This window comes from Geotrypetes seraphini, chromosome 6, assembly GCF_902459505.1.
Source record: "Geotrypetes seraphini chromosome 6, aGeoSer1.1, whole genome shotgun sequence".
NCBI classification, from domain to species: Eukaryota; Metazoa; Chordata; class Amphibia; order Gymnophiona; family Dermophiidae; genus Geotrypetes; species Geotrypetes seraphini.
The window spans coordinates 197,672,668-197,697,160 of record NC_047089.1 but is presented as its reverse complement, the minus strand read 5'-3'; the positions used below and the strand labels follow the sequence as shown (position 1 = coordinate 197,697,160).

At 43.1% G+C, this 24,493-nt stretch overlaps 1 protein-coding gene across 1 annotated transcript in view; it reads left to right on the top strand.

Moving 5' to 3' along the window:
• The first annotated feature begins 4,446 nt into the window (after positions 1–4,446).
• Positions 4,447–24,493, top strand: part of SFRP1 (secreted frizzled related protein 1) — a 107,011-nt gene continuing 86,964 nt past the window's right edge. The window contains exon 1 of the mRNA XM_033948583.1: positions 4,447–5,338. Within this exon, the coding sequence (XP_033804474.1) occupies positions 4,792–5,338 (547 nt within the window). The 5' untranslated portion in view covers positions 4,447–4,791. The remainder of the gene's footprint in view (positions 5,339–24,493) is intronic.

The following is a 24,493-nucleotide window of genomic DNA, read 5'->3' as shown; positions in this document are numbered from 1 at the left end:
ATTATTTGTTTTATTTTTATTTGTTAATTTGTAAAGTGGTGATTGTTATGTATCAGTTTTTTCAAATTCACATCTACTGTCTTTATATTTTGCACAGTATTAGAGGACATATGTTACTGTTTTTGTGGTGCTGTGGTGTCGAATTGTATGCAGAGTCTGGTTTCTTGGCGGTTCAGTTTAACTTTTGTCTACATATTTCTATTTTTAGTTTGTGAGTTTTCCATATTGGGCGAAGGTGTATCTCTGTTCTGTGTGTATGAAAAGAACATAGTTTTCAGTTGGCATTGACTACAGGATCAATTGACTGTGCGGGATCTGGCTTGTTTAGTTTTACAATGTATGTGTTGGTGTTCTAGTGCTCACTGCAGTGTTTAAGATGCTGCCTTATCCTAGGTACACTCTTGTTGTATGATATGTGGATTGTTACTAAAAATCATATTTTCATATAGATGGGGGGGGGTGTCAAAAAATGATGGGCCCTAGGTGTCACATATGCTAGGTTCGCCACTGCTTGTGATGTCCTTTCAATCATTGGGTTTCTGCCAGCTACTTGTGAGCTGTCAGGGACATTATCGGTAACATGATTGGGGCCTCAATGGCCCATTAGCAGCTTGCCCTTCACTTTTGTCCCTTCACCACCTACACAGGCTCCTTAAAAAGGGCAAGCAGCTGCCGCAGAAAGCTCACTATCTCCTGCAGGGTCTGCATGGTTTCCCTCCTCCCCTCCTGCAGTTCACTCCGCATGTTCCCCACTATATTTAGGAGCTCACCATATGCCTCAGGGGGGAAGGAACTATTGGGGCCTCTTGCTGCACATCAGGGCGTTAGGGCTGGGCAGCTGCCTCCATGGCCACATCCTCATCCCCTTCAATTGGGGGCATGTCCGAATAAAGATCAGGGACTTCCCATGATCCCTTCTCCACCATCACATGCTCGTCGCCGAAGTCCACCGCCACTGCCACCTTTGCCGCCTCCTCCACTTCTGTCACCTCCGCCACATCAGCTGGCAGACTTTCCTCAGATGCTGACTCCACTACCACCTCGTATGGAGCCTCTGCCACTGCCTCCTCTGCTGCCTCCTGGCCCAGCTCTTCAGCAGCATGCTGCGCGTGGCCTGTGTGCAGTAAGAATATGAAGTTAGGATGACCACATTGTGCATTGGTTGCATACTAGTATCAAACAATACACAATAAAAAAACAACCCCCCCACCCAACCCATTGAGACCAAAAAAGTGGGGGAAGGGACACTGGTCAGACCACTGTGTAAACAAATACGTAAAAGAATTTCAGTGAACATTTGCACATATACATCTAAACAAAAGGTGGCAGGCATATGCACGTGACAGGCATGTGCACATTTTCACTGAAGTTCTTTTACGTATTTGTTCACACAGTGGTCTGACCAGTGTTCCTTGGGGGGGGGGGGGGTGTCTCAATGGGTTGCATAAGAACATAAGAATTGCCGCTGCTTGGTCAGACCAGTGGTCCATTGTGCCCAGCAATCCACTCACGCAGCAGCCCCCAGGTCAAAGAACAGTGCTCTAAATGAGTCCAGCCTCACCTGCGTATGTTCCAGTTTAGCAGGAATTTGTCCAACTTTGTCTTGAATCCCAGCTGGCAAGGAGTAGCACATTCACCTTTGAGAGGTGGCAGCAACGACATGATATAGGATAGAACCTTTGACAGGTGCAGCTATGAACCACGGATTATGGTTTGAATCTGATAGTCACATACAGGTTTCTGGGTTTCTGGTATGTCTTACAAGGCAGCTGCCCAACCTATGCAATTGGCTGTGGTGTGTGTGTTTGGGGGGGGGATGGGGGGTGGAGGGTTGAAGAGGTATGAGGGCCAGGGACATGCATATTCCAATTCCTACTTTTCCTTTATATCTGTGATATATATATTTATTTAACACACAATAGCCAAGAGGCTCCTTGCAAGAAGGGGGGGGGGGGGGAGGGAATAGGTGACAGGTTTTGAGCCTAGGGAACACTGGCTACCTGTGTGGCCTTACATAGTGATGGGTACTGGGTGAGCCTCACCTATGCAGGATGTCACGGATTCTTGACCAGTCCCTCATGGTGACGCTACGGAGTGGTCTTTGGCCATTGTGCCCAAACACCCTAGCCTCATATCGGAAACAGAGCTCCACTACGGACTCTGTCTCCCCTAGGGAGTAATTTGGCTCCCTTCTTTCCACCATCACAGCCACTCACTTATACAGGCTCTCACACACACACTCTCTCACAGACTCACTCTGGTGGTCACACACTCTTCCTATCACACCCTTCCTCACTGCACAATCTTTCACTCTCACAATCACTTACACTGTCTCTCCTGTCTGTCACCCTTATAGTCTCTCTCACTTTCTCTCACACTGCCACTCACAGAATCACTCTCCAATCACTCAATTCGATAAGAATATCAACTGTTTTTACACCTAAGCAGCAATAGGACCAGCCGCCACTACCGGGTACCCTTTGCCACGATCCAGCCAGACATATAAGATCTTCCCCCAGCATTCCATTGGATAGATCAATCTACCTGCTTTTAAATATCAGCAGCAGTGGGAGAACAACTGCTTTTACACCTAAGCAGCATTGGGTCCAACTCCTCTCTTCTACCTTCCAAAGTATTTAGATCAATGCTGTCTTGTTAAAATGTTTATTTTATTTTTATTTTTCTTCTAACTCTACTTTTCACTTCTCTATTACCCTCCAGGTACTTTAGTTAGATTGTGAGCCTTCGGGACAGTAAGGGAATTTTTCAAGTACCTTTCTTATTTCTAATCTTAATGTATATTTTCTGTAAACCGCTTAGAACCTAACGGATGTAGCGGTATATAAGAAATAAATTACATTACATTACATTACTTTCTCTCACACTGCCACTCACAGAATCACTCTCCAATCACTCAATCCCACTCAGAAATCGATTTAACTAAAGCTCTCTACCAACTAATTCCTACAACCCTCCTAACTCCTCACACGATGACTACTACCCCACAAGGGTCGCACTTCCATGTGCAGGCTTATATATGGGCATGAAGGACGTTGTTGAGGACCGTGTGACATCAGTAGGGCTTGTGCCAGGACAACTAATGGCTAACCAACCATATACGACTAGCGGGTCGTATAAGCGCTGATGGGAAAAATACTTTGGACGTTCTGCGAGGACGGACCTAAAGTTAGTCGCCTTTGTATACCGTTTGTAGACATTTCTATGTAGGACGTCTTGTGTCCATATAATCGAATGATTTAGATATAATTCAATTATCGTTATGTTATGCAGGATGTCTTGTGCTGACGGCGTACATATGTTTTATATGACCAATTGATTTTGCCCCTTTAAGTGTATAGCCCTTAATGGAGACTGCCCCAACTTTGTTGGCTGGGCTGAGAACTTTTCAGCAGCCTCTCATAGTGCACCTAAATGTATCTCAGCTTGAAAAACGTATGAGCTAAACCCAAATGAATTTACAAGTGGCAGCATGACGCCTTCAGGGATTTGTAGAGGACCAGCATACTAGTGCCTCAATTTGCATGTGTTCCTAGAGTGAGAACAGCTAAGAAATAGGATTTTTTTTAATGTAAATGCTAGTAACTCTTCACAACAAGAACAGAGAATAATGATTTTCTTTGTTTTAATTTGCCAAATAAATGGTCTTAAATGTTTTTTCCGAGCATTGCTGCCTAAATGCCGTGTTTGACGCATGGAGTAAGTTGAGGGTTCTCTATCTTATTGCTATGCTTTCACAAGCTGCACAACAATTTATAAACCTTTTAAAAGGCTGTACCTGCCAGCTAGATGTTTAGGAGAATGGGCTGTCTACCAAGTTGGACCGGACAAATTCAGTTTCTAGCAGGAGACTCTGAGCCTATCCTGGAGACAGACTTTCATCTGCTATGAAATCTGTAGTCCTGCTGCTGACATTGAACATTAGGTACCAGAATATTGAAGAACTCCCCCCTCCCCCCCGCAAATAAAGGCAGACAGGAATAACCCCCCCCCCTCCTTATCAGAATCTGCTCAAGATCTTCCTCCAAAGACTGTGCCATTGGTCAGCTCTGTTTAAAAGAACCCAGCATTTTCAAAGCAGAACAAAATTAACATTAAATCACCAAATGCAAAGAGCCAGCAAGTTAGTCTCAACATAGAATGACTTTTGGTTAAATCACTGAGAACCAATAGTATGTTCTGGTGGTTTTTTTTTTTTTTTTTTAGAAATATCTTTTTTGCAGCTACCCATCCAGTTACTTTGCTGCTACACTTACTTTGAAAGGGGAGGTGGGATTGACCTGTACTGAGCTGCAGCAGTGGGAGCCCACATCAAGGAAACAATTGGCTAATCAAGTCTGTGACTGGTAATTGTAACCGAGAGCGGGCGTGAGGCAGCTCCTCGCTGATTGGTCCGCAGGCTCTTCCTTAGCTTTGGGTTGCTGGAATGAACTGCAGTCCAGGCATTTTAAAACCATGCTGCCCTCTGCCTAGGTACAGCCCAAGTATCACCGAAGCCTGCTCCTCGGCAGAGAAACGATCATTGGGAACGAGACGTTTACTTGGGTAAATGAAAAAGATGTGCACGTATATTTAATTCTACTTGACTGCAGACTTAAGAAAAGGGGGGGGGTAAGGGGAATTTGGAACGGGAGCTGGGGGGACAAAAGGACTTTTGTTTTTGGTGCCTTCTGAGTCTTGGGAAGCTTGCAGAACTTGATCACAAGAAAGGAGGTTTCCTGGAATTTGGATTTCGTGTTCTTTAACAGAAAGTGGGGAGGGGGGGCAGCCAGGATGGAACGAGAGCAAAGTTGGGCAGGGCACAGCTGGATTGTCTTGGTTCTTCTCATTGCCGGGACGCTGGGACTCTTGGCTCATGCCAAGGCGAGCGAATATGACTATGTGAGTTTTCAATCTGACATCAGCTCTTATCAAAGCGGGAGATTTTACACCAAGCCAGCTCAGTGTGTGGACATCCCGGTGGACTTGCGGCTCTGCCACAATGTTGGCTATGAGAAGATGGTTCTGCCCAACTTGCTGGACCATGAGACCATGGCCGAGGTGAAGCAGCAGGCAAGCAGCTGGGTACCTTTGTTGAACAAGAACTGCCATGCAGGCACACAGGTTTTCCTCTGCTCCCTCTTTGCACCTGTGTGCCTGGACCGGGCCATCTACCCCTGCCGCTGGTTCTGCGAGGCAGTGCGGGACGCCTGCGAGCCTGTCATGCAGTTCTTTGGCTTCCACTGGCCCGAAATGCTGAAGTGCGACCAGTTCCCTCAGGAGGATGATGTATGTATAGCCATGAGCGCTCCAAATGCCACGGAAACATCTAGAACTCAAGGTAAGGTTCTGCCAAACCTGGCAACTTCTTGTCCTAATTTCACCTTCTGTTCAGGGTAATAGTCTCCGTGTATAGCCCTTAATGGAGACTGCCCCAACTTTGTTGGTTGGGCTGAGAACTTTTCAGCAGCCTCTCATAGTGCACATAAATGTATCTCAGCTTGAACTGCTACTGAAAAACATATGAGCTAAACCCAAATGAATTTACAAGTGGCAGCATGACGCCTTCAGGGATTTGTAGAGGACCAGCATACTAGTGCCCCAATTTGCATGTGTTCCTAGAGTGAGAACAGCTAAGAAATAGGATTTTTAAAAATGTAAATGCTAGTAACTCTTCACAAGAACAAGACCAGAGAATAATGATTTTCTTTGTTTTCATTTGCCAAATAAATGGTCTTAAATGTTTTTCCGAGCATTACTCTGTGGTGTACGTTGCAAGGACTGACCTGGTTTTCTTGGAAAGGGAAAGGGGATGGGGTTTGCTATACCGCCTTTCTGCGGTTACAATCAAAGCCGTTTTAATTTTACATGCAGGTACTTATTTAGTACCTGGAGCACCGCCGGGTTAACTGAGTTTTCCAGAGTCACAATGAACCGCAGTGGAAATTGAACCCGATACCAAGTTCCCTGGATTTGTGTACTATATACACTACATTAAACTATAATGTGTGCCATAGAAAATCTTCCATCATTATCATTGAGGCTTTCAATATTTTTTTCAGCTGCTGGGCCAGCATATTCTTAGGACACCTTGAATTTCCCTCTGTTGATGACAAGAGCCTTCATATTTCCAAATATATTTATACAAATCCCTTTCAGAGAGTCTGTCCCTCAGGATTTTCAGTTTTGGTTTCAGTCTATGGTGAAAAGCTAAATTTTTGTTTTTTTAAAAAAAAAACTAATTTCTGTTTGTTATTAGGTGTATTGTTTTATGTCTTTATATTACATATGTTTTTTGTTTGCAGCCTAGATTGGTCAATATATGAATTTTTAAATAAATACTGCCTTACTTTTCTGGTCCTCTGGGAGCAGACATGAAGCAGTTAACATTTTTATTGCTTCCAAAAGTATAACTGGCATCACTGCTCACAAGTTTCAGACTTGTGCTAATTTAACCCTTTATTGTGTCTGTTAACTTGCTGTTGGTATTTATACTTCTAATTCTCCCTTCCCTCTCCCTTTTTTTTTTTTTTAATACTTCTCCCCTAAACCCTATCCTGTACATATGAACCTGAAGCACAATCGCTGACAAACAGATGCACTGCCCGTCTCAGAAAGTTTGGTTGGGAAAAGTCTGAGGGGAAAATCAAAGTTGGTTAATTTGCTTAACAATAGACTTAGCACTATAGTGAACAATGCACAAATTTTAGATGTTAAGAGCAGCAAAAGAGAAGAGGAAGAGCTGTGAAACTGTCTCTGCTGGTGATCAAAAAGAGTTTGTTGCCTTTTCTTTTCCTCAAATGAAACACTTTTTTCTCTTAAAATCATACTCCCTTCTATAGCGGCTGGTCTTTGTAACAAATGAGCTAGAAGCCAAAATACTGTGGGGCTCATAATCAAAACATAAACACGTCTATAAACCCATCCAGGTCGTCCTAGCGCTGATATAATCAAACTGACTTTCTGCATGAATCCAGGGACATTTTAGGCCTCTGAATGCCGCTGTGCACCCAGAGGTAAAAGGGGCATGTCTGGGGGAGTGGTTAGGGTGGTATTTGGGCAGAATGTGGGCCGACCTAGACTTACCCCCTCTTTTACTAAGGTGCGCTAACCGATTAGCATGCGCTAATCAATTTAGTTCGTGCTAAACGCTAACGCATTCATAGACTAACATGCATATGTTAGCATTTAGCACGTGCTAATTGGTTAGCGCATCTTAGTAAGAGAGGGCCTTAGTCATCCTGCAGGGATAATCGAATGTTTCCTGGACGAAACTTATACGTTGTGAGTTAGATGATGTAAAACTAGGTATAAGTGACAAAAAGGTATCCAAAGTGACCAGATAACCACTGCAGAGACAATGTAAAGACCCCTTTATCTGAATAAAAGCATACATACTTGTCTCCAGAACATTAGCACTGGCTATAGGAAAGCCTAGTAGAGCTGCATATGTGTCTTAAATAGCCTGGGGGTTGGGCTAGTGAACCATACGGCCTCTTTTACAAAGCTGCGCTAGTGGCTGTGCTGCGCTAACGGCCCCGAAGCCCATATAGATTTAAAGGGCTTCGGGGCTGTTGCCGCGCGGCTTTGTAAAAGAGGCCAATAGAGAGGAGGACCCAGGCCTATAAGCCACTCTAACCACTACATTCATGGTGGAAAATGTGAGCCCACCCAAAAAACCAAAACCCTATTGTACTGCTGTATAGGTGTCACCTGCAGCCATAAGGGATATTGGAGTTGTAGACAGGTGGGTATAATGTGATTTGGGGGCTCACCATATCCTATAAGGGAGTTCTGGTGAGATATTTATGTGGCACCCTTTTTGTGAAGTTCACAGTAGTGCCCTGTAAGGTGCCCCACTACTCTGTTGCCATGTCTGGGTGGCCAGTACATTATAATGCTGGCCCCTCCCAAATGGTCTTGTTCTGGGCATTTGGGACTTATACAAATTTTTTGTCAAAAATATGGTATAAAGATAGACATACTGGCAGTCTGGAGAATCAATGGTCTGAACATCCAGACAGACGATTTAAAATATATATATATTCTAGACATATTTTTTGAGAATGGACATTTTACCACTCCAACTTTGGGCTTCTGGCGTCTTCCAAATCGGATTTAGACATTTCTTTTGATTATGCCCCTTCACGGTTCCGCAGGACCACTTATAATAGAATAGCACTGCAATAAAACAAATGTCAAAAATTAATTTAGGACTCACTCAGCCTATTATAACCGGGTGTCTCTTATCAAGGGGACCACAGCAAGGAAAGAAGTGCTCCCCTGGTCAAGACAGGAAAAAGAAAAATGGTTTTGAAGGCCCCTTGCATTACTTTTCCTAGTGGATCAAGAATATACACATATTTTTAAAATTCTTTCCTTTAAACTAGTCACAAAACTGTTGTATTGCTCTACTAAAAAGGTCTCACCTACAATTTATTTATTGACCTTATTTCTACATATTCAAGTAGACTTAACACAACCATGACATGTTTGTAAAACAAATGTTTCTACTTTCTAAAATACTAGTTTGTCCCCTTTCTTCAACAGTTCATCCTTTCCCAGGTCTCCTGGCTATTCTGGCTGGTGTCGGAGTGTCATGAGCTTGGCGCTGGTGCATTTCACTGATTGCTTTGTAAGTAAAGAGAGGCATCAAGTTTAGCACCGATGGCTGGGGTGGGGGAGCAACCAGGGCGTTCAGAGTTACTCATCTTTGATATAAAGCATTTAATAAAATGACAGGAGAGAAAGTTTGGCAGGCACCTTCCTTTCTTGAACAAAGATGCTATGGCACAGGCACCCTCAGGACTTTTCTGGTTCTACTTAAAAAGCAAGCATTTAGACTTTGGAGTTTTTAAAAATTGGGTGCTAAGAAAAAATAACAACATCTCTCTTGCCACGGTTTATTACCCCTACAGGGCACAACCCCCCTTATCATGTAGAAGTTTTGCTATTCCAATTAGCAGAGCTATCTTGCAATAGAAAAAAAAAAATCTACTCTATTTATTAAATTTTCTATACCTTTCTCCAAAGGGAGCTCAGAAGTTTTCATGAATTTATTCAGCTACTCAAGCATTTTCCCTGTCTGTCCCAGTGGGCTTACAATCTATCTAATGCACCTGGGGCAATGCGGGGATTAAGTGACTTGCCCAGGGTCACAAGGAGCAGTGTGGGTTTGAACCCACATCCTCAGGGTGCTGAGGCTATAGCTTTAACCACTGCGCTACACTCTACCCATGCAGTTTATATTCTGGTACTCCCGGTGGGCTTACGATCTGACTAATAATGTACCTGGTGTAATAGAATGTTAAGTGATTCGTCCAGAGTCACAAGGAGCAGCGCTGGGCTTGAACCTGCAACCTCTAGTACTGAAGTAGCTAAAGCATTACTGGTATTAGTTAAGGGTGCACTCTATGTTCTGGTTCCAAGGCACCTATTAAACCAGGCACCTATTAAAGTCCCTCCTCGAGGGCTGCAGTCCAGTCGGGTTTTCAGGATTTCCCCAATGAATATGCATGAGATCTATTTGCATGCACTGCTTTCAATGCATATTCATTGGGGAAATCCTGAAAACCCGACTGGATTGCGGCCCTCGAGGACCGACATTGGACACCCCTGAATTAGATGGAAATAAACTGAGGTGGAAGGCACATAGGCAGAAATGCCACATTGCCCAGGTCCAGGAGGGATACTTTTTGGCCAGTCCTGGCTTTCAACTTACATCCCACAGCAGTGTGGGATTTATAGTCTCTGATTCTACCCATTGAAATCAATGCTTCAGATCCCAAAATGCAATATGATAGGGTTGTCAGAAAGCCAGACTTGGCTTAAAATCGTTCTCTTGGAAATGGGTAACTTGGCAGCATTGCATGAGGCATATAACTATAACATGTTAGGAAAAGCACAAGCCACATTAGCTGCTAAGGGATTTTCCAGTCTGAAAATTTTATCTGTGAAGGGCCAGTCCATGCTTGCAATGAAGGCCTATATTTGGGCTCTAAGCTCTTCCATTTTTATACCTTTTAAAAAATAATATTTCATGACTCAGAACAGTAGTTTTGCAGTGCTGCTCAAACACTGATGTGATTTATTTTAGATGCCACATTACCTAGTTCCAGGCTGGAGCCTTTTCAGCCAGGCCTGGTTTTAAATGTACATTCACAAATCAGTGTGAGATTTGTAGTGCCTGATCCTGTTAATTGAAATCAGTGCTAGAAGTCCAATAATGCACCAGGATAGGGTAGTAAGAAATCCAGGACTGTCCTATAATGTCCATCCTGAAACTGGGTAACTTGGTATCTCTGTTATTTCCATTTTAGACTCTCTGCTTAAAAAAAAAATGTAATGAGACCTTCTTTCGGGGAGAGGGTTTTGACACATTTAGCCATTCCTGGTTTTTTTGAACTTCCATCCGAGTGCATTATGAGATTTGTAGGACAGTAATTTCTCAGGGAAATATCACCTCAAACTACCAAATGCATCATTGTTTGAGAACTATCTCAAAGCATTTATGATGCTACCTTAGGATGTACATAGGCCTCTTAATATCGGCTTCTGTTTTCACTTCCACTAGACTGCTAAGAAAGTCTATACAGTATGTGAGAGAGACATCAGACTAGAATATTCAGCATATATCTGCAGCAATGACATTTTTTTTTAGTGCAGAACATGGCTAAATCCATTGTTTTAAGTCTTCTGTTCTCTAATTCAGTAATTTTCTGATTACATATAAAAGAAATACATCTCAATATTGGCAGGGTAGCAGCATTTTAGAAAGGAACCCAAGAAAAACATCCAAACTGAGACATGTGGTCCAGGAAGCACATTTCAGAAACAGAGATGTGTACAGCTAAGAGTGGTGCAAAATCACCTTGTACACATCTCCATCCCCCGCCCCCCCCCCAAAAAAAAAAGGATGTACAACAGTTAAACAATCAGACAACTATAAATACAAGTCCTTACACATCCATAAGGGCCACTGTAGCCATCATACAAAAAAAATCACAAAAGTGTTAAAAAAAAGCCATTTGGAACTGAAGGCAGCTCCCACAAGTACATGTTGAAGAATAAATTGCATGCACTGTGTAAGCTGTATAGGACTTCCTGCTCCTGAAGAAGATAGGAAACAGAGTTCTGTCGGGCAGTGAATGTTTCCTTTGGACTCAGATAAGTGAAATTTGAACTTGGATTCTTAGGCCCTCTTTTACTAATGTGCTTTCACTAGCACGTGCTAAATGCTAACATGTGCATGTTAATCTATGGATGCGTTAGCGTTTAGCGCGTACTAATTCGATTAACGTGTGCTAATTCGATTAGCGCGCTAATCGGTTAGTGCACCTTAGTAAAAGGGGGGGGGGTTTACTGTTTTGGAAGAAGCTTGTGAGCAATGAAAAGAAAAATTGGAATGAGTATAGAAAAAAAGAAGGGGGAATATGAAAACAAGTGTGTTTATTATTTATTTTTTCACTTTACTTTTTACATTAATTAGCATTATTTTGCACACGGAGGTCTTCCTCTTTCACTTTATTAACACATATTCTGTGGAAATATTTGTGCAATATTTCCCTTCTCTCTAGATCAGGGGTGTCCAATGTCGGTCCTCGAGGGCCGCAATCCAGTCGGGTTTTCAGGATTTCCCCAATGAATATGCATGAGATCTATGTGCATGCACTGCTTTCAATGCATATTCATTGGGGAAATCCTGAAAACCCGACTGGATTGCGGCCCTCGAGGACCGACATTGGACACCCCTGCTCTAGATTTACCCCCTCTTTTACTAAGGTGCGCTAACCGTTAATGCGTCCATAGAATATAATGAACACGTTAGCGTTTAGCGTGCGCTAAATCAGTATGCACGCACTAATAGGTTAGCGTACCTTAGTAAAAGAGGAGGGTGGTGAGTGTTTGAGCTTACTGGCTTTTTCACTTTTCTTTCCACATGCATTATATATTTTTTTACCAAATATTTTGTGGTATTCTGTGAATTTGGGTTTGGTATATTTAGGGCAGGGGTGTCCAACCTTTTGGCTTCCCTGGGCCGCATTGACCGAAATAAATGGTTCTGGGGCCGCACAAAAATGCAAACGCTGCAGCAAGACAGATGGGGGAGCCGGCAAGACGGTAAACACCCAGGGGCAGCAGAGGAAAGCACTGCATCGCCCTCAACTGGGGCTGCACAAAATACTTCACGGGGCCGCATGCGGCCCTCGGGCCACAGGTTGGACACCCCTAAGAACATAAGAAGTTGCCTCCACTGGGTCAGACCAGAGGTCCATCGCGCCCAGCGGTCCGCTCCCGCGGCGGCCCATCAGGTCTATGACCTGTGAAGTGGTTCCTGACCATTTCTATAACCTACCTCTACTTCTATCTGTACCCCTCAATCCCCTTCTCCTTTAGGAACCTATCTAAACCTTCCTTGAATTCCTGTAATGTGCTCTGGCCTATCACAACCTCCGGAAGTGCGTTCCATGTGTCAACCACCCTCTGGGTAAAAAAGAACTTCCTAGCATGTGTTCTAAACCTGTCCCCTCTCAGTTTCTCCGAGTGACCCCCTTGTACTTGTGGTTCCCCACAGTCTGAAGAATCTGTTCCTGTCTACCTTCTCTATGCCCCTCAGGATTTTGAAGGTTTCTATCATGTCTCCTCTAAGTCTCCGCTTTTCTAGGGAGAACAGCCCCAGCATTTTCAACCTGTTAGCGTATGAGAAGTTTTCTATACCTTTTATCAGATTAGTCGCTCTTCTCTGGACCCCCTCAAGTACTGCTATGTCCTTCTTGAGGTACGGCGACCAGTACTGGACACAGTACTCCAGATTTGGACGCACCATTGCACGATACAGCGGCATGATGACTTCCTTCGTCCTGGTTGTGATACCCTTTTTAATGATACCCAGCATTCTGTTTGCTTTCTTTGAGGCTGTTGCACACTGTGCTGATGCTTTCAGTGTTGTGTCCACCATCACCCCCAGGTCCTTTTCAAGGTTGCTCACCCCTAGCAATGATCCCCCCATTTTGTAGCTAAACATCGGGTTCTTTTTCCCTACATGCATAACCTTGCATTTAGGGTTTTGTTTTTGACCAGAGATGCCTAATGACATCCACCACTATATGGCTTCTGGAATATCAGCATGAGCTGCATGAAGCCATGATGTTCAGGTTCCACACCCCCTATATTTAGTTTTATTTATTAGGATTTATTTACCACTTTTAGAGGAGTGAGATTTTTTTTTTCAGTGAGGAGCGGGACCTCCTAATGATTCTGGGCATCCTGCACTGCTGGAACCTTTTTTCAGCATGAACAGAGGCTCCCTTCTCATGCAGGCATCAGTTAGGTGTGAAGGCAAATCAGGAAGAAACTACCAAGGCATAATGACTTCTCTATCTCCATTTGGCTTGCACTTACAGGAGTCACTAAGCACATGAATGGCACCTGGGACCCTTATAATGTAAATTTCCCATAGTCCTTGTTCATATCATTACAGTGCAAAGACACAATGGCACGGATTCTCTGTTTAAATGACGTTTTTAACTGAGTTTCAAGGCACCTAATGGCTCCTAAAAATTTGGCACTGGAATCGCACCTCCGTAGGTGCTTTAAGCTGCCTAACACTGTGGGCGTGGCTAACACCAGAAGTGGTGTTAGCTAGCCTAAAGCACCTACAGATTCACATCAAAGGTAGGCACTGGAAATGTGGGCCTGGAAAACCCTGGTCTACATGTCCAATGCCTACTTTTGCCAGAGGCGCGGCTCTATACCTGGTGCCATTGCGTGGATTGACACCCAAGATCGGCGGCTGCTGACAAAGGCACCGGCTACAGAATCCAGGCCAATATACCATGCAACCCTACTAGGATAAAACACTGCATCAGAGGAATATATAGGAATTTGTATATCAAAATACATGTGGGACCCAGGTTTTCATATTGCCAGAGAGAACAAGAAGAGGAAGAAGAGAAGGAGGAGGCAGTGGGAAGACTGAAGGGCAGAATATGAAAGAGGACGATACACCTCAGGCACTAGGACCTAGCTCAGAAAGTGTCACCTATGGACCCCCCAGCTCTTGAGCCCATCCAAAGACAAGCATGTTGTGGTAGAGGCTTATTTCCCTCCCTATGCTTATTATGATGCAGCGGTGAACTATGATAGCGTTTTAGGAGGCATTATTTGCTGGAGGCACATGAGAGATTGATGGAACAAAACTGCTTTTTGACGGAGCAGCACAAATGGAAGCTATGTTTTCTGCAGGAACAGTGAACCAAGGACACAATATTAAAAATGCCCTGCACAGCATTTATTATTTAATTTTCTATACCATTCTCCCAGGAGAGTTCAAAACGGTTTACATAAATTTATTCAGGTACTCAAGCATTTTTCCCTGTCTGTCCTGGTGGGATCACTATCTATCTAATGTACCTGGAGCAATGGGTGGGGTGGGGGTGGGGGTGGGGATTAGGTGACTTGCTCAGGATCACAAGGAGCAGCAGGGGTTTAAACCCACAATCCCAGGGTGCTGAGGCTGTAGCTTTAACCACTGTGCCAGGTATTGTCAGGACCACATCATAAGAAGCAGGTCCCGACAGTTTCTGTCTCACAATAACTGACGTCTGATATCAGCATGCTATCGACTAGAAATGCCACTACATTCACCATCAGCACCCCCAATATGGTGGGTTCACCAAGCAAGAGGCAGTGTCCATCAGGTCTGGCTCATAGCTTTTCCAGGACATCCTAAGTGGAACTTACATGCCGGGACTTAAACCAAAGTAAAACAGGTCTAAGTGTCCCAAAAGGTGACCAAACTGACAAGAAAACCACTGGAGGGTTTAAGGCATGACCCCCCTTACTCCTCCAGTAGTCACAACCTCCTCCCACCATCCAATTAGGATATCCTCCGACATCTCCCACATCCCCCATCTCCCTACATCCCCTGACATCTCTCCACATCCACCCAACATTTCCCTACATCATCCAACATCTCCCCACATCAACTGACATCTCCCCACATCCCCCAACAACCCCCGTATCTTCTCAATTATGTGCCAATCAGGGCATTAGACCCCTCCCACTGCATCCCAAGATGCAATGGGAGGGGGAAGGCCTGTCATCTAAGCACGTGGCCCTATAGGCAGAAGGGAGTGGGCTTTCCTCCTGTTGATTTGTCATCCGAAAGTACAGGGGTTGTCAGGGGTTATGAAGAGATGTCAGGGGATGGGGGAGATGTCAGGGGGAAGGGTGTAGGGGATCGGTGGGTGTGAGGGAGGGAGAGACAAATTTTTTTTCTCCCTGCTGATTCAACTGATCCTGACAGGGAAATCCACCATCATCTGTGTCAGCAGGATTGCACCGAAACCAGCTGAGCTGATGGGTATTTTCCTGTCACGATCAGACAAGGTAGTTTGGTTTATGCATTTTTCATGTGGCCATTTTTATTTTTGAAAATGACCAAAAAAAATAGACATACTAAGGACTAAAACATCTACATAGGTTATTTTCAAAAATAAAAGAAAGGCATCTGGCTGTTTTGAAAATGGACATTTTCTCTACTGGATTTCTGAATGTTTTTTTCAAAATGTCCAAATTAGACTTAGCTGTCCTATCGAAAATGCCCTTCCACGTCTATTGCAAACAATGGTTGCAGTTCCTAGGGAATGGCCATTCATTTTCTGTTCATTTTTTTAAGCCCTTAAATACACAGATGTGATCAAAAGTTTGCATTAACAAGGAATGTAATTTTAATAAGAGATGCTTGAAAGGGATGGACAGTGCCAAGAGATTTACAGTAAAATTGGCTGAGTCACTGTGTGCCTTTACTTTTAACAGAACACAGCACGTGTTTACAATTACAAGCAAATAGGGCCATTACATGATTGTGTGCTTGGTTTATTAAACAAAGTGATAATTTGAAAATAATTTGTGCTTCTTCCTTTTCAAAAGTAAAACCATGAAATACAAGATTTTGGAGAATAGTTTAGGTGCTTCTGTATGGCTTTAGCATTTGTACGCGTGTCTAAACTTCTACTTACTGCTGGAGGGGAAATGGATTTCAAAGTTCAAGCTGTGTTGTCTCAGATTTCATTCATCACTTAACAGCATATTACCTAATTATTTTACTTTAGAGAAAGCCAAAGATGAACTGAACAGTTGGTTTTTTTTTACTATGTGATTAGTTTTCTACCATACATTCATGGATGCATTTCTACCATACATTAGATGCATTTTGAAAGTCAGCCACTAAAGATGATCTAATCTAATCTAATCTAAATCTTGGGTTTATATACCGCATCATCTCCGCAGATGGAGCTCGACACGGTTTACATGGTTAGGGAAGGAACGGAACTCCAGTGGAATTATATAAGTATGAGAGAAGAGAGGTTGGTGTGAGAGTGCCAGGAGCGGGACGGGGTTACGTTCTGGAGAAGAGCCAGGTCTTCAGATGCTTACGGAATGGTAGAAGGGGGCTCAAATTGCGGAGAGGGGAAGGGAGACTGTTCCAGAGCTGAGTGATTCTGAAAGGGAGGGAAGAGCCAAGTTTACCAACAAGGGAGATGCCTTTTAAGGAGGGGTAGGATAGTTTTAATTTTTGAGTGGATCTAGTGGAGGTTGGATTTGAGGAATTCCAGGATAGAGGGATAAAAGGAGGAAGGATACCGTGGAGGATCTTGAAGGTTAGGCAGGCACATTTAAAGTAGACCCTGGAAATAACGGTCAACACGAATCCTAAATTTTCAGTTCACCACTGACTTCAACACACAAACCCCCTAACACCTCCCTGTATCTGGACCAGCTAACACAGTGACCATCTTTAGCTAGACAGCAGGGGTAGGGAACTCCGGTCCTCAAGAGCCGTATTCCAGTCGGGTTTTCAGGATTTCCCCAATGAATATGCATTGAAAGCAGTGCATGCAAATAGATCTCATGCATATTCATTGGGGAAATCCTGAAAACCCGACTGGAATACAGCTCTCGAGGACCGGAGTTCCCTACCCCTGAGCTAGAGCTTTGGATAGTGGCTTTCTTAGCTATTCATCTGTGACCCTAAACTTGTTGAGGAAAGCAAAGGTTGAGACGTTCTACTAGGATCCATAACCCATACTCACCAAAGGAACAGGATGCAAAGTAAGAGGAATCAAATTAGGCTGCTTGTCATGAATTGCTACAGGGCCCTTTAGACAAATACATGTGGGTCAATTCTATAAACTGATACTTCATTTTAAATGTCATAAAGGGGCGTGCTTTGTACCAATTCTATAACAGCTCAAAGGCACCCCTAAATTGTTATAGTATATTAGCGCAATGCCACTTTTGTATGCCAAAAATTTAGGTGTGCTATTTTAAGATTATTGTAATAATATTTATCCTACCCCTCTCCCAGGGCTTGCTTTAAGTTTATGTCAGGGTATGGATACCTCTACTTGTTATAGAATTTTTTCGAGTTAGACACCTAACTTTCAATTAAGTTCAATTAAAGCTGATTGTGAGGTGTTGAGTGCCAATATAGGCACCAATTAAGCCTATTGCTCAATTAAATTAAGGGCTGAAATTGGCGCTAACTTTAGGTGGACTTTATAGAATCAGGGCCTAAGTGCCAAAACATGTTGGGTATATGGACCGTTATGAGGGGTGTTCAATAATTTATCTATCTCAGTAGGAAAGAAAAGTTTTCAAAAATTTTTGTTTTATTTTTTAATATAGTTCCCTGATAGCTCCATCCACTTCATCCACTTTTCCTGCAATGACTTTACACCTTTGAAAATAATTCTTCTGTTTGACCTTCAAACCAGGACATCACAGCTTCCTTGATGTCTTCATCACTTGAAAACCACTGTCCATGGAGAGATTTCTTCAAAACTCAGAACAGGAAATAATCTGAGGGGACCAGGTCAGGACTGTAGGGTGGATGGTTCAGTTGCTGAAACCCACATTCTCAGATGGTTGCCTGTGATTGTTGTGATGGGTGTACTTACACATTGTCATGAAGAAGCAGCACATCTACTGTGAGTTCTCCTCGTCTTTTCTCCTTGATTGAGTCCCACAAAGCGATCATTGTGTTGGCATAACTCTCCACGGTTATGGTTGTCTTGCATGGCATGAACTTCAGAAGTAAAAGTCCTTCATCATCCCAGAAGACAGTTGCCATGATTTTGCCTGCATATTTTTCTGTCTTGAACTTTTGTGGGGTGGGGGATGACTTGTGCTTCCACTTCATTGACTCCATTTTGGATTCAGGATCTTTGTGATAGACCCAGGTTTCATCTCCAATCACCAATCGATGACAAAAATTCACTTGTTCTTCACGTAGCATCTCCAAGTTCTCCTGACAGCACTGGAGCTTTCTGGCCTTCTGACATAGTGTCAGCATTCTTGGAAACCATCGTGCAGTAACCTTGGGCATGCCTAACTTTTCATGAATTGTTTTCCAAACTGTACCTGCTGAGATGCTCATTTTTTCAGCTATTCGGGAAACCTGAATTTGTCTGTCTAACAAAATTAAATCTGACTTTCTTACACATTTCTGTAGAAGTTGCTTCCACGGGCTGTCCAATGTGAGGGACACCTTCAATGGACTCTCTACCCCACTTAAATTGCTTGCTCCAAAATTTTACTGCAATCACACATTTATGGATCTCCTTTGGCTTTTTCCCTTCTTTTGTGAGAAATTTTATCACTGAACAGTGCTCCAAATCTAGCAATTTCTTGCTTGATTTGCCTGAAGACTCTCCTAACAGCTAGCCAGCTAAACTGCACAACGTAGGCATCTAATAGCTAACCGTGAATTTTCAACAAATATAGGCCCCCTTTTATCAAGCTGTGTTAGGGTTTTTTATCGAGGGTCGCTGTGGTAAAAGCTCCGATGCTCATAGGAATACTACGAGCATTGGAGCTTTTACCGTAGTGGTCTGCGATATTATATCGTGAACAGAACTGAAGTGTGTGAATTTTCTAGAATTTGGAATAAATGCAGGGCTGGCCTTAGCTCTTGAAGGGGCCTGTGCAGACCAGCTTGGTAGGCACCTCTCTTCGCCTGCATGATTCAGCATCTCCCCTTCTCTCTCAAATCCATATCTGCTTTACACTGTTTCTCTGCCTGTGATCTGCTTTGGAGCCTTCCTTTTCATCTGCTTTATCCCTGGGAAAACTGGAAGTTGTATCAGAAGGAGCAGAACAGGTCATAGAGAAGGCTCTGGAGCAAACTGCAGGCAGAGAGATCAATTTTAAGGTAGATGGGGATCGAGAAAGGGGGGAGATGCTGAACTGAGCGGGTAGGGTTCAAGCACACAGAGAGAGATATCTCTGAACTGAGGAGAATTGCAACAACAGCTAAGAAATCCAGGGAGAAAGAAATGCCTCCCACCCACCATAAAGCCCATGGTGGCCTCTAGATGCACAGAGCCCTATGCAGCCTCCCCTGTCGCTCATTTAAGGACAGCCCTGAATGAACATAAGTATTATTATGTACTATTTAGTTACTACATAGTAAGATGGATCTAGATTTTAAGGCTGTAAGAAAATGACTTTGTGGAAGGAAGCTGAAGGCCATCTTAATGTCTGATATCTGGTCCTGTAGGTTTTGGTCCAAAGTAACTCTGCATGAATTAAGGAAGAGTTTAGTGATATCCCTGACCTACTTTGCAGAGTTTATTTCTGGCCCTTCTTCAGCATGTGGGTAGATTGGAACTCATTCCATGAATGCCAAGTTCCATTTTTTTCATTTTCTAAAAACATTTTCTCAAATGGTAACATTTCTCTCTGTTAATGACTTGCTGCTCTATCTAACAGTATTTGTGTGGTCTCTTTGAAAGAACTGCTGTGTTTGGGATTTTCTTAGAGTTTCCTAGCAGTCTTAGAGGCCAAGGTAAAATATTATGAGCTGGCTGGATACAGTAAGCTTGACCCTCAATTATTCTGTATTCCATTTTCTCATTTTGAGCTGTAGACATAACAATTTTGCACTTTAATTAAATAAAATCAAAGGCAGTTTAAAATTCAAGGTTTTTTTACCTGGCACATTCAACAAATTTGTCATAATATAACTATATTTAACATTCTTGGATTTATTTTATTGCCAACTTGCATTTTAGGTTACAATAACATTTTTTTTAAAATGTAAGCATGGCTTTGTTAGTATAGAGTCAAGGACCATTGGTCATATCTATCATATACTTTATGTTTGTCTGTGTGTTAATAATTAACAGCCCCTTTTATCAAGCTGCGCAAGAGGATTTTAGCAGGGGCTGTTGAGATAAGTGTTCTGATGCTCACAGAATTCCTACGAGCGTCGGAATATTTACCTCGCCAGCCCGTGCTAAAAACCTCTAGCGCAGCTTGATAAAAATGGGGGGGGGGGGGGGGGGTGGTGGTAAGATATTTATTAGGATGAGATTTGATGGGCGGTAGAGACTACTGAAATAGATCCATCGCTAATTGATTAACATATCCAAAAGAAGTCTTAATAGATATTTGCATAAAACAACCCCGGGGGTTTGCCAGGTACTTGTGACTTGGATTGGCCTCTGTGAAGACGGGATACTGGGATAGATGGAGGATTGGTCCAGTAAGGCTATTCTTATATCAGTTATCTCTGAAATCCACACCTGTTGTGAAGTCTTGATGGCTGAACTGGGACACTCCCGCATCACAGTAAGCATAATCTTGGCAGTAAGGAAGTAATATTGCAATTTGGCCCCTCAAATGAGGTGTCACAATGGAGTGCATTGAGTGCCAATTCTAGAATGGTACTTAAACATGCCTAAGATGTTATAGAAGACCATATAACCCACTTTGTTGTGTGAGAAGCTAGGTGCTATCACTTAAGCCAGGCCAATGGGTGGTGTAAGTGGGCACTCCTAAGTGTGCCATGCAATGCCCACAACTGATAGTATTTTATATGTTATGTGCATTGCTTGGTACCATGCACATGTGTATGCCCCCTTGCAGTTATGTGCCACAGCACTTAGGCACGACTTTATAGAGTTATGCATAGTGCATTGTGGTGTGTATCTACCAGTTAGGGTGGCACTGACACATGCAAGGGAAAGGGACTTATATGCTGCCTTTTAGTAGTTATACAACAACACCCAAAGCAGTTTACATAGAGGTACTTCAAGCATATTCCCTATCTGTGCTGATAGACTCATAAGCTATCTAATGTACCTGGAGTAGTGGAGGATTAAGTGACTTGCCCAGGGTCACAAGGAGCAGTGCAGGGTTTGAACCCACAACCTCAGGGTGCTGAGGCTGTAGCACTAACCACTGCGCCACACTGTCCTCCTGCATGTGCCATTGATAGACTTGCCTTCTAAATGGCTGAGTGAAAATATAGAAGACCATTGTTTTAAAAGGAAACAGCTGGTAGTACATAGCGTTGAAAGTGGTGTAGTAAGGGGGGGGGTATGGACTGCCCCGGGCACCGAGTCGGTGGGGGCGCTGGCACCTCTCCCCACGCCATGCTTGCTCCATCCCTACCCACCCCGTACCTCTGTATTATCTTTTCTAGCATGATGAACTTCTGCCTGTTGCTTGTGCTAGCCTGGTTCCCCTCTGAATCACTTCCAGGTCACAGGAAGTGATGTCAGAGGGAAATCCAGTGCTGGCATGAGGAGCATGCTATAGAAGCCACTCGTGCTGGCAAAGATTTAGAGGTACGGGGAGAATGCAAGTATGGAATAGGGGTGGTATAAAGGAGCGGAGGGGGGTGCAGAAGGAGTAGGGGTACAGAGAAGAGGGTGCAGAGGCGCAGGGGGGTGCCACCATCCCGGGGGCCTTCTACCCTTACTACGCCACTGAATGTGACTCAGTATATTTGCATTAGTTTGCAAGTTTTTTTTTTCAGATCTTTGCCAGGGTTTCTTGTTGGCAGAGACTCTGGTTAATTTCCTCTGTCCACTGTGTACTTTGTGACCTTAAGCAGGTCACTGACCCTTCTAGATTTTTTGTGAAACTAGATCCATTATTTCTTATAGTGCCGTAAATGTGCAAAGTACTATAGCAGATATTATTGTTACTTGAGAGAGATCAGGTGGTACAAGGCAGATTAATTCCATTGTTACTAGGAGGTGCTAAAAAGTTCTCAGCCCAACCAACCAACTTCCTAAGGTCTGAGCGTTATTTTGCCACTGTAGCTGAAAAGAGTGTTATCTTATTTCGTTACATGCCAATTTGCAGAAACAAAATTCTGTGTTCTGACATTGTTTCAGATCATTGATTGAACCATATCCACGTCATTCTCTTCTTGGCTGGGCTGAGAACTTTTCTGCACCCCCTTCGTATAATGTGCCAACCAAAGCTGTACCTCTGGCTGTGTACTAAGCAAAGAAGGGGTATAAAAATGTGTTAAAATAAGTGTAAAGAAATTGGAAACTCGTATCATGCATAGCAAAATATTTGTGAACAAATGGACATGACAAACTTCGTTTTTATGGACAGTATATATAGTGTGCATTTAAAACACTCTACTAACCAATTTATAGAGAAATTGAAGTCAATGCAACTTAATATGCACTCATTTTGATTTTTGAGGTTTGTATCAAAACCCCCACAAACTTATTAACTTTAGATTAATATATCAGGTATAAACGGCATTCCTTTTTCAGAGTATACCCACTTCCTATCCATAACACATCATGACAGGTGGTCTCAGAAAAACCAAAGTGAGGCCATTTGATGTCTGCTCTGTTTATTTTTTAGCTCTTATGACAACTGTAAACAATTGAAAGGGAAGACAAGGGGAGGGGAGTTAAAAAATAAACGAAAAATGTCAGTCTTATCCCCCTTTCCCCCAAAAAGACAACAGTAGGGAGAAAAAAGAAAAGAGACCTAGGAATAAGATCTTAGATGGCAACCATAGATGTGATGAAACATGCAATCATGCTGGAAGAATGTAGTTAGTAGCCTGGCTTTAGCAGGGGTATTGATTTTTCTTGTTCATTCTATGTAGTTTGTTCCAGAAGTGGATTGCCTCTTTTCCCTGTTTTGATGTTAAATCTTAAACAGTTCCCTGGAAATGGTTGGGGGGCAAGTGGTGCAGTGTTCATTATTTTGAGCCAATCAGGGCATTAGGCCCCTCCTACTGTATCCCAAGATGCATTGGGAGGGGGAAGTCCTATCATTCTGAGCACATGGCCCTATAGGCAGGAGGAAATGGGCTTCCCTCCTGCCGATTTTTCGGCCGAAGGTATGGGGGTGTTGGGGGATGTTGGGGATCTAGGAATGTGGGGGGACGTGGGGGGGATATGTTGAGGGTTCTTGGGATGTCAGGGGGATGTTGGGGGTTCCAGACATGGGGCAATGTTGGGTGGGGGATATCGGAGGGTTTGGCCATGTTGGGGAGATATCTGGGGGATGTCAGGGGGAGGAGTGTAGGGGATCAGTGGTTGTGAGGGCAGGAGGGGGAGATAAATTTTTTTTTCTCCCTGCCGATTCGCAGGTGAATCCAACATCATCAAGCTGGCAGGACTGCACCAAAACCGGCTCAGCTGATGGGGATTCCCCTGCTGCGATCAGACAAGGTAGTTGGGTACGTCTTCTGTGGTTTTCATGTGAACATTTTTATTTTTAAAAAATGGCCAAAAAGATAGACATACTAAGGACCAAAATGTCTACACAGGTCATTTTCAAAAATAAAAGATAGACGTCTGGCTGTTTTGAAAATAGGCATTTCTCTACTGGATTTCTGGACATTTTTTCCAAAATGTCCAAATTAGACTTAGATGTCCTATCAAAAATGCCTCTCTATGTGTCTCAGGAGTGGAGAGTGGGTGTGGGAATGCTAATAAGTATAGGATTAACTCATGAATCCTTACCGTTTACAAAATAGGCAGTGGCAAGGACCCATGTGTCATTAAGGAGGGAATTCATCAAGGATTACTAACTGATTAGCATTTACTAAACTAAGATGCCCATTATATTCTTAGCTGTTAGCATGTGCTAATCATTAGCATGTGCTAAATCAGTTAGTGCCCTTAATGAATTCTTCCCTAAATTGGAAAATAGAAAATCAACTATTTTCCAGCCACAAAAAAGTGGCCATAGTGCATGGAAAAGATCCTCAAAAGGGTGTATTAAGACCACTTTTTGCCATAGCTTAGTAAAAGGACTCCAACATTTTGGGCCTGTTTTACAAAGCCGCGCTAGTGGCTGCTGCGCGGTAATAGCCCCGAAGCCCATAGATATTTAAAGGGCTTCGGGGCTGTTGCCATGCGGCAGCCCCTAGCGCGACTTTGTAAAACAGGTCCTTTGTGGGGGGTTTTCTGCTCATTTTTTTTTTTTTTGCCACTAATGTGATTACTATTAATAATAACATATAAATCATATATTATCATTCATAAATCTTATAAAATTACTTAATTTTAATTCACCTCAAAAAATATTTGTATATGCTCAGAAAACAACTCTGTGCCCCAATCAGTTTTATCAATTGTAAGGCACCCTTGTTTCTATCATCATACACTGAGCTGCAAATTCCAATACACTTTAAAGTTCTTTATTCCCTGCCCCCTTT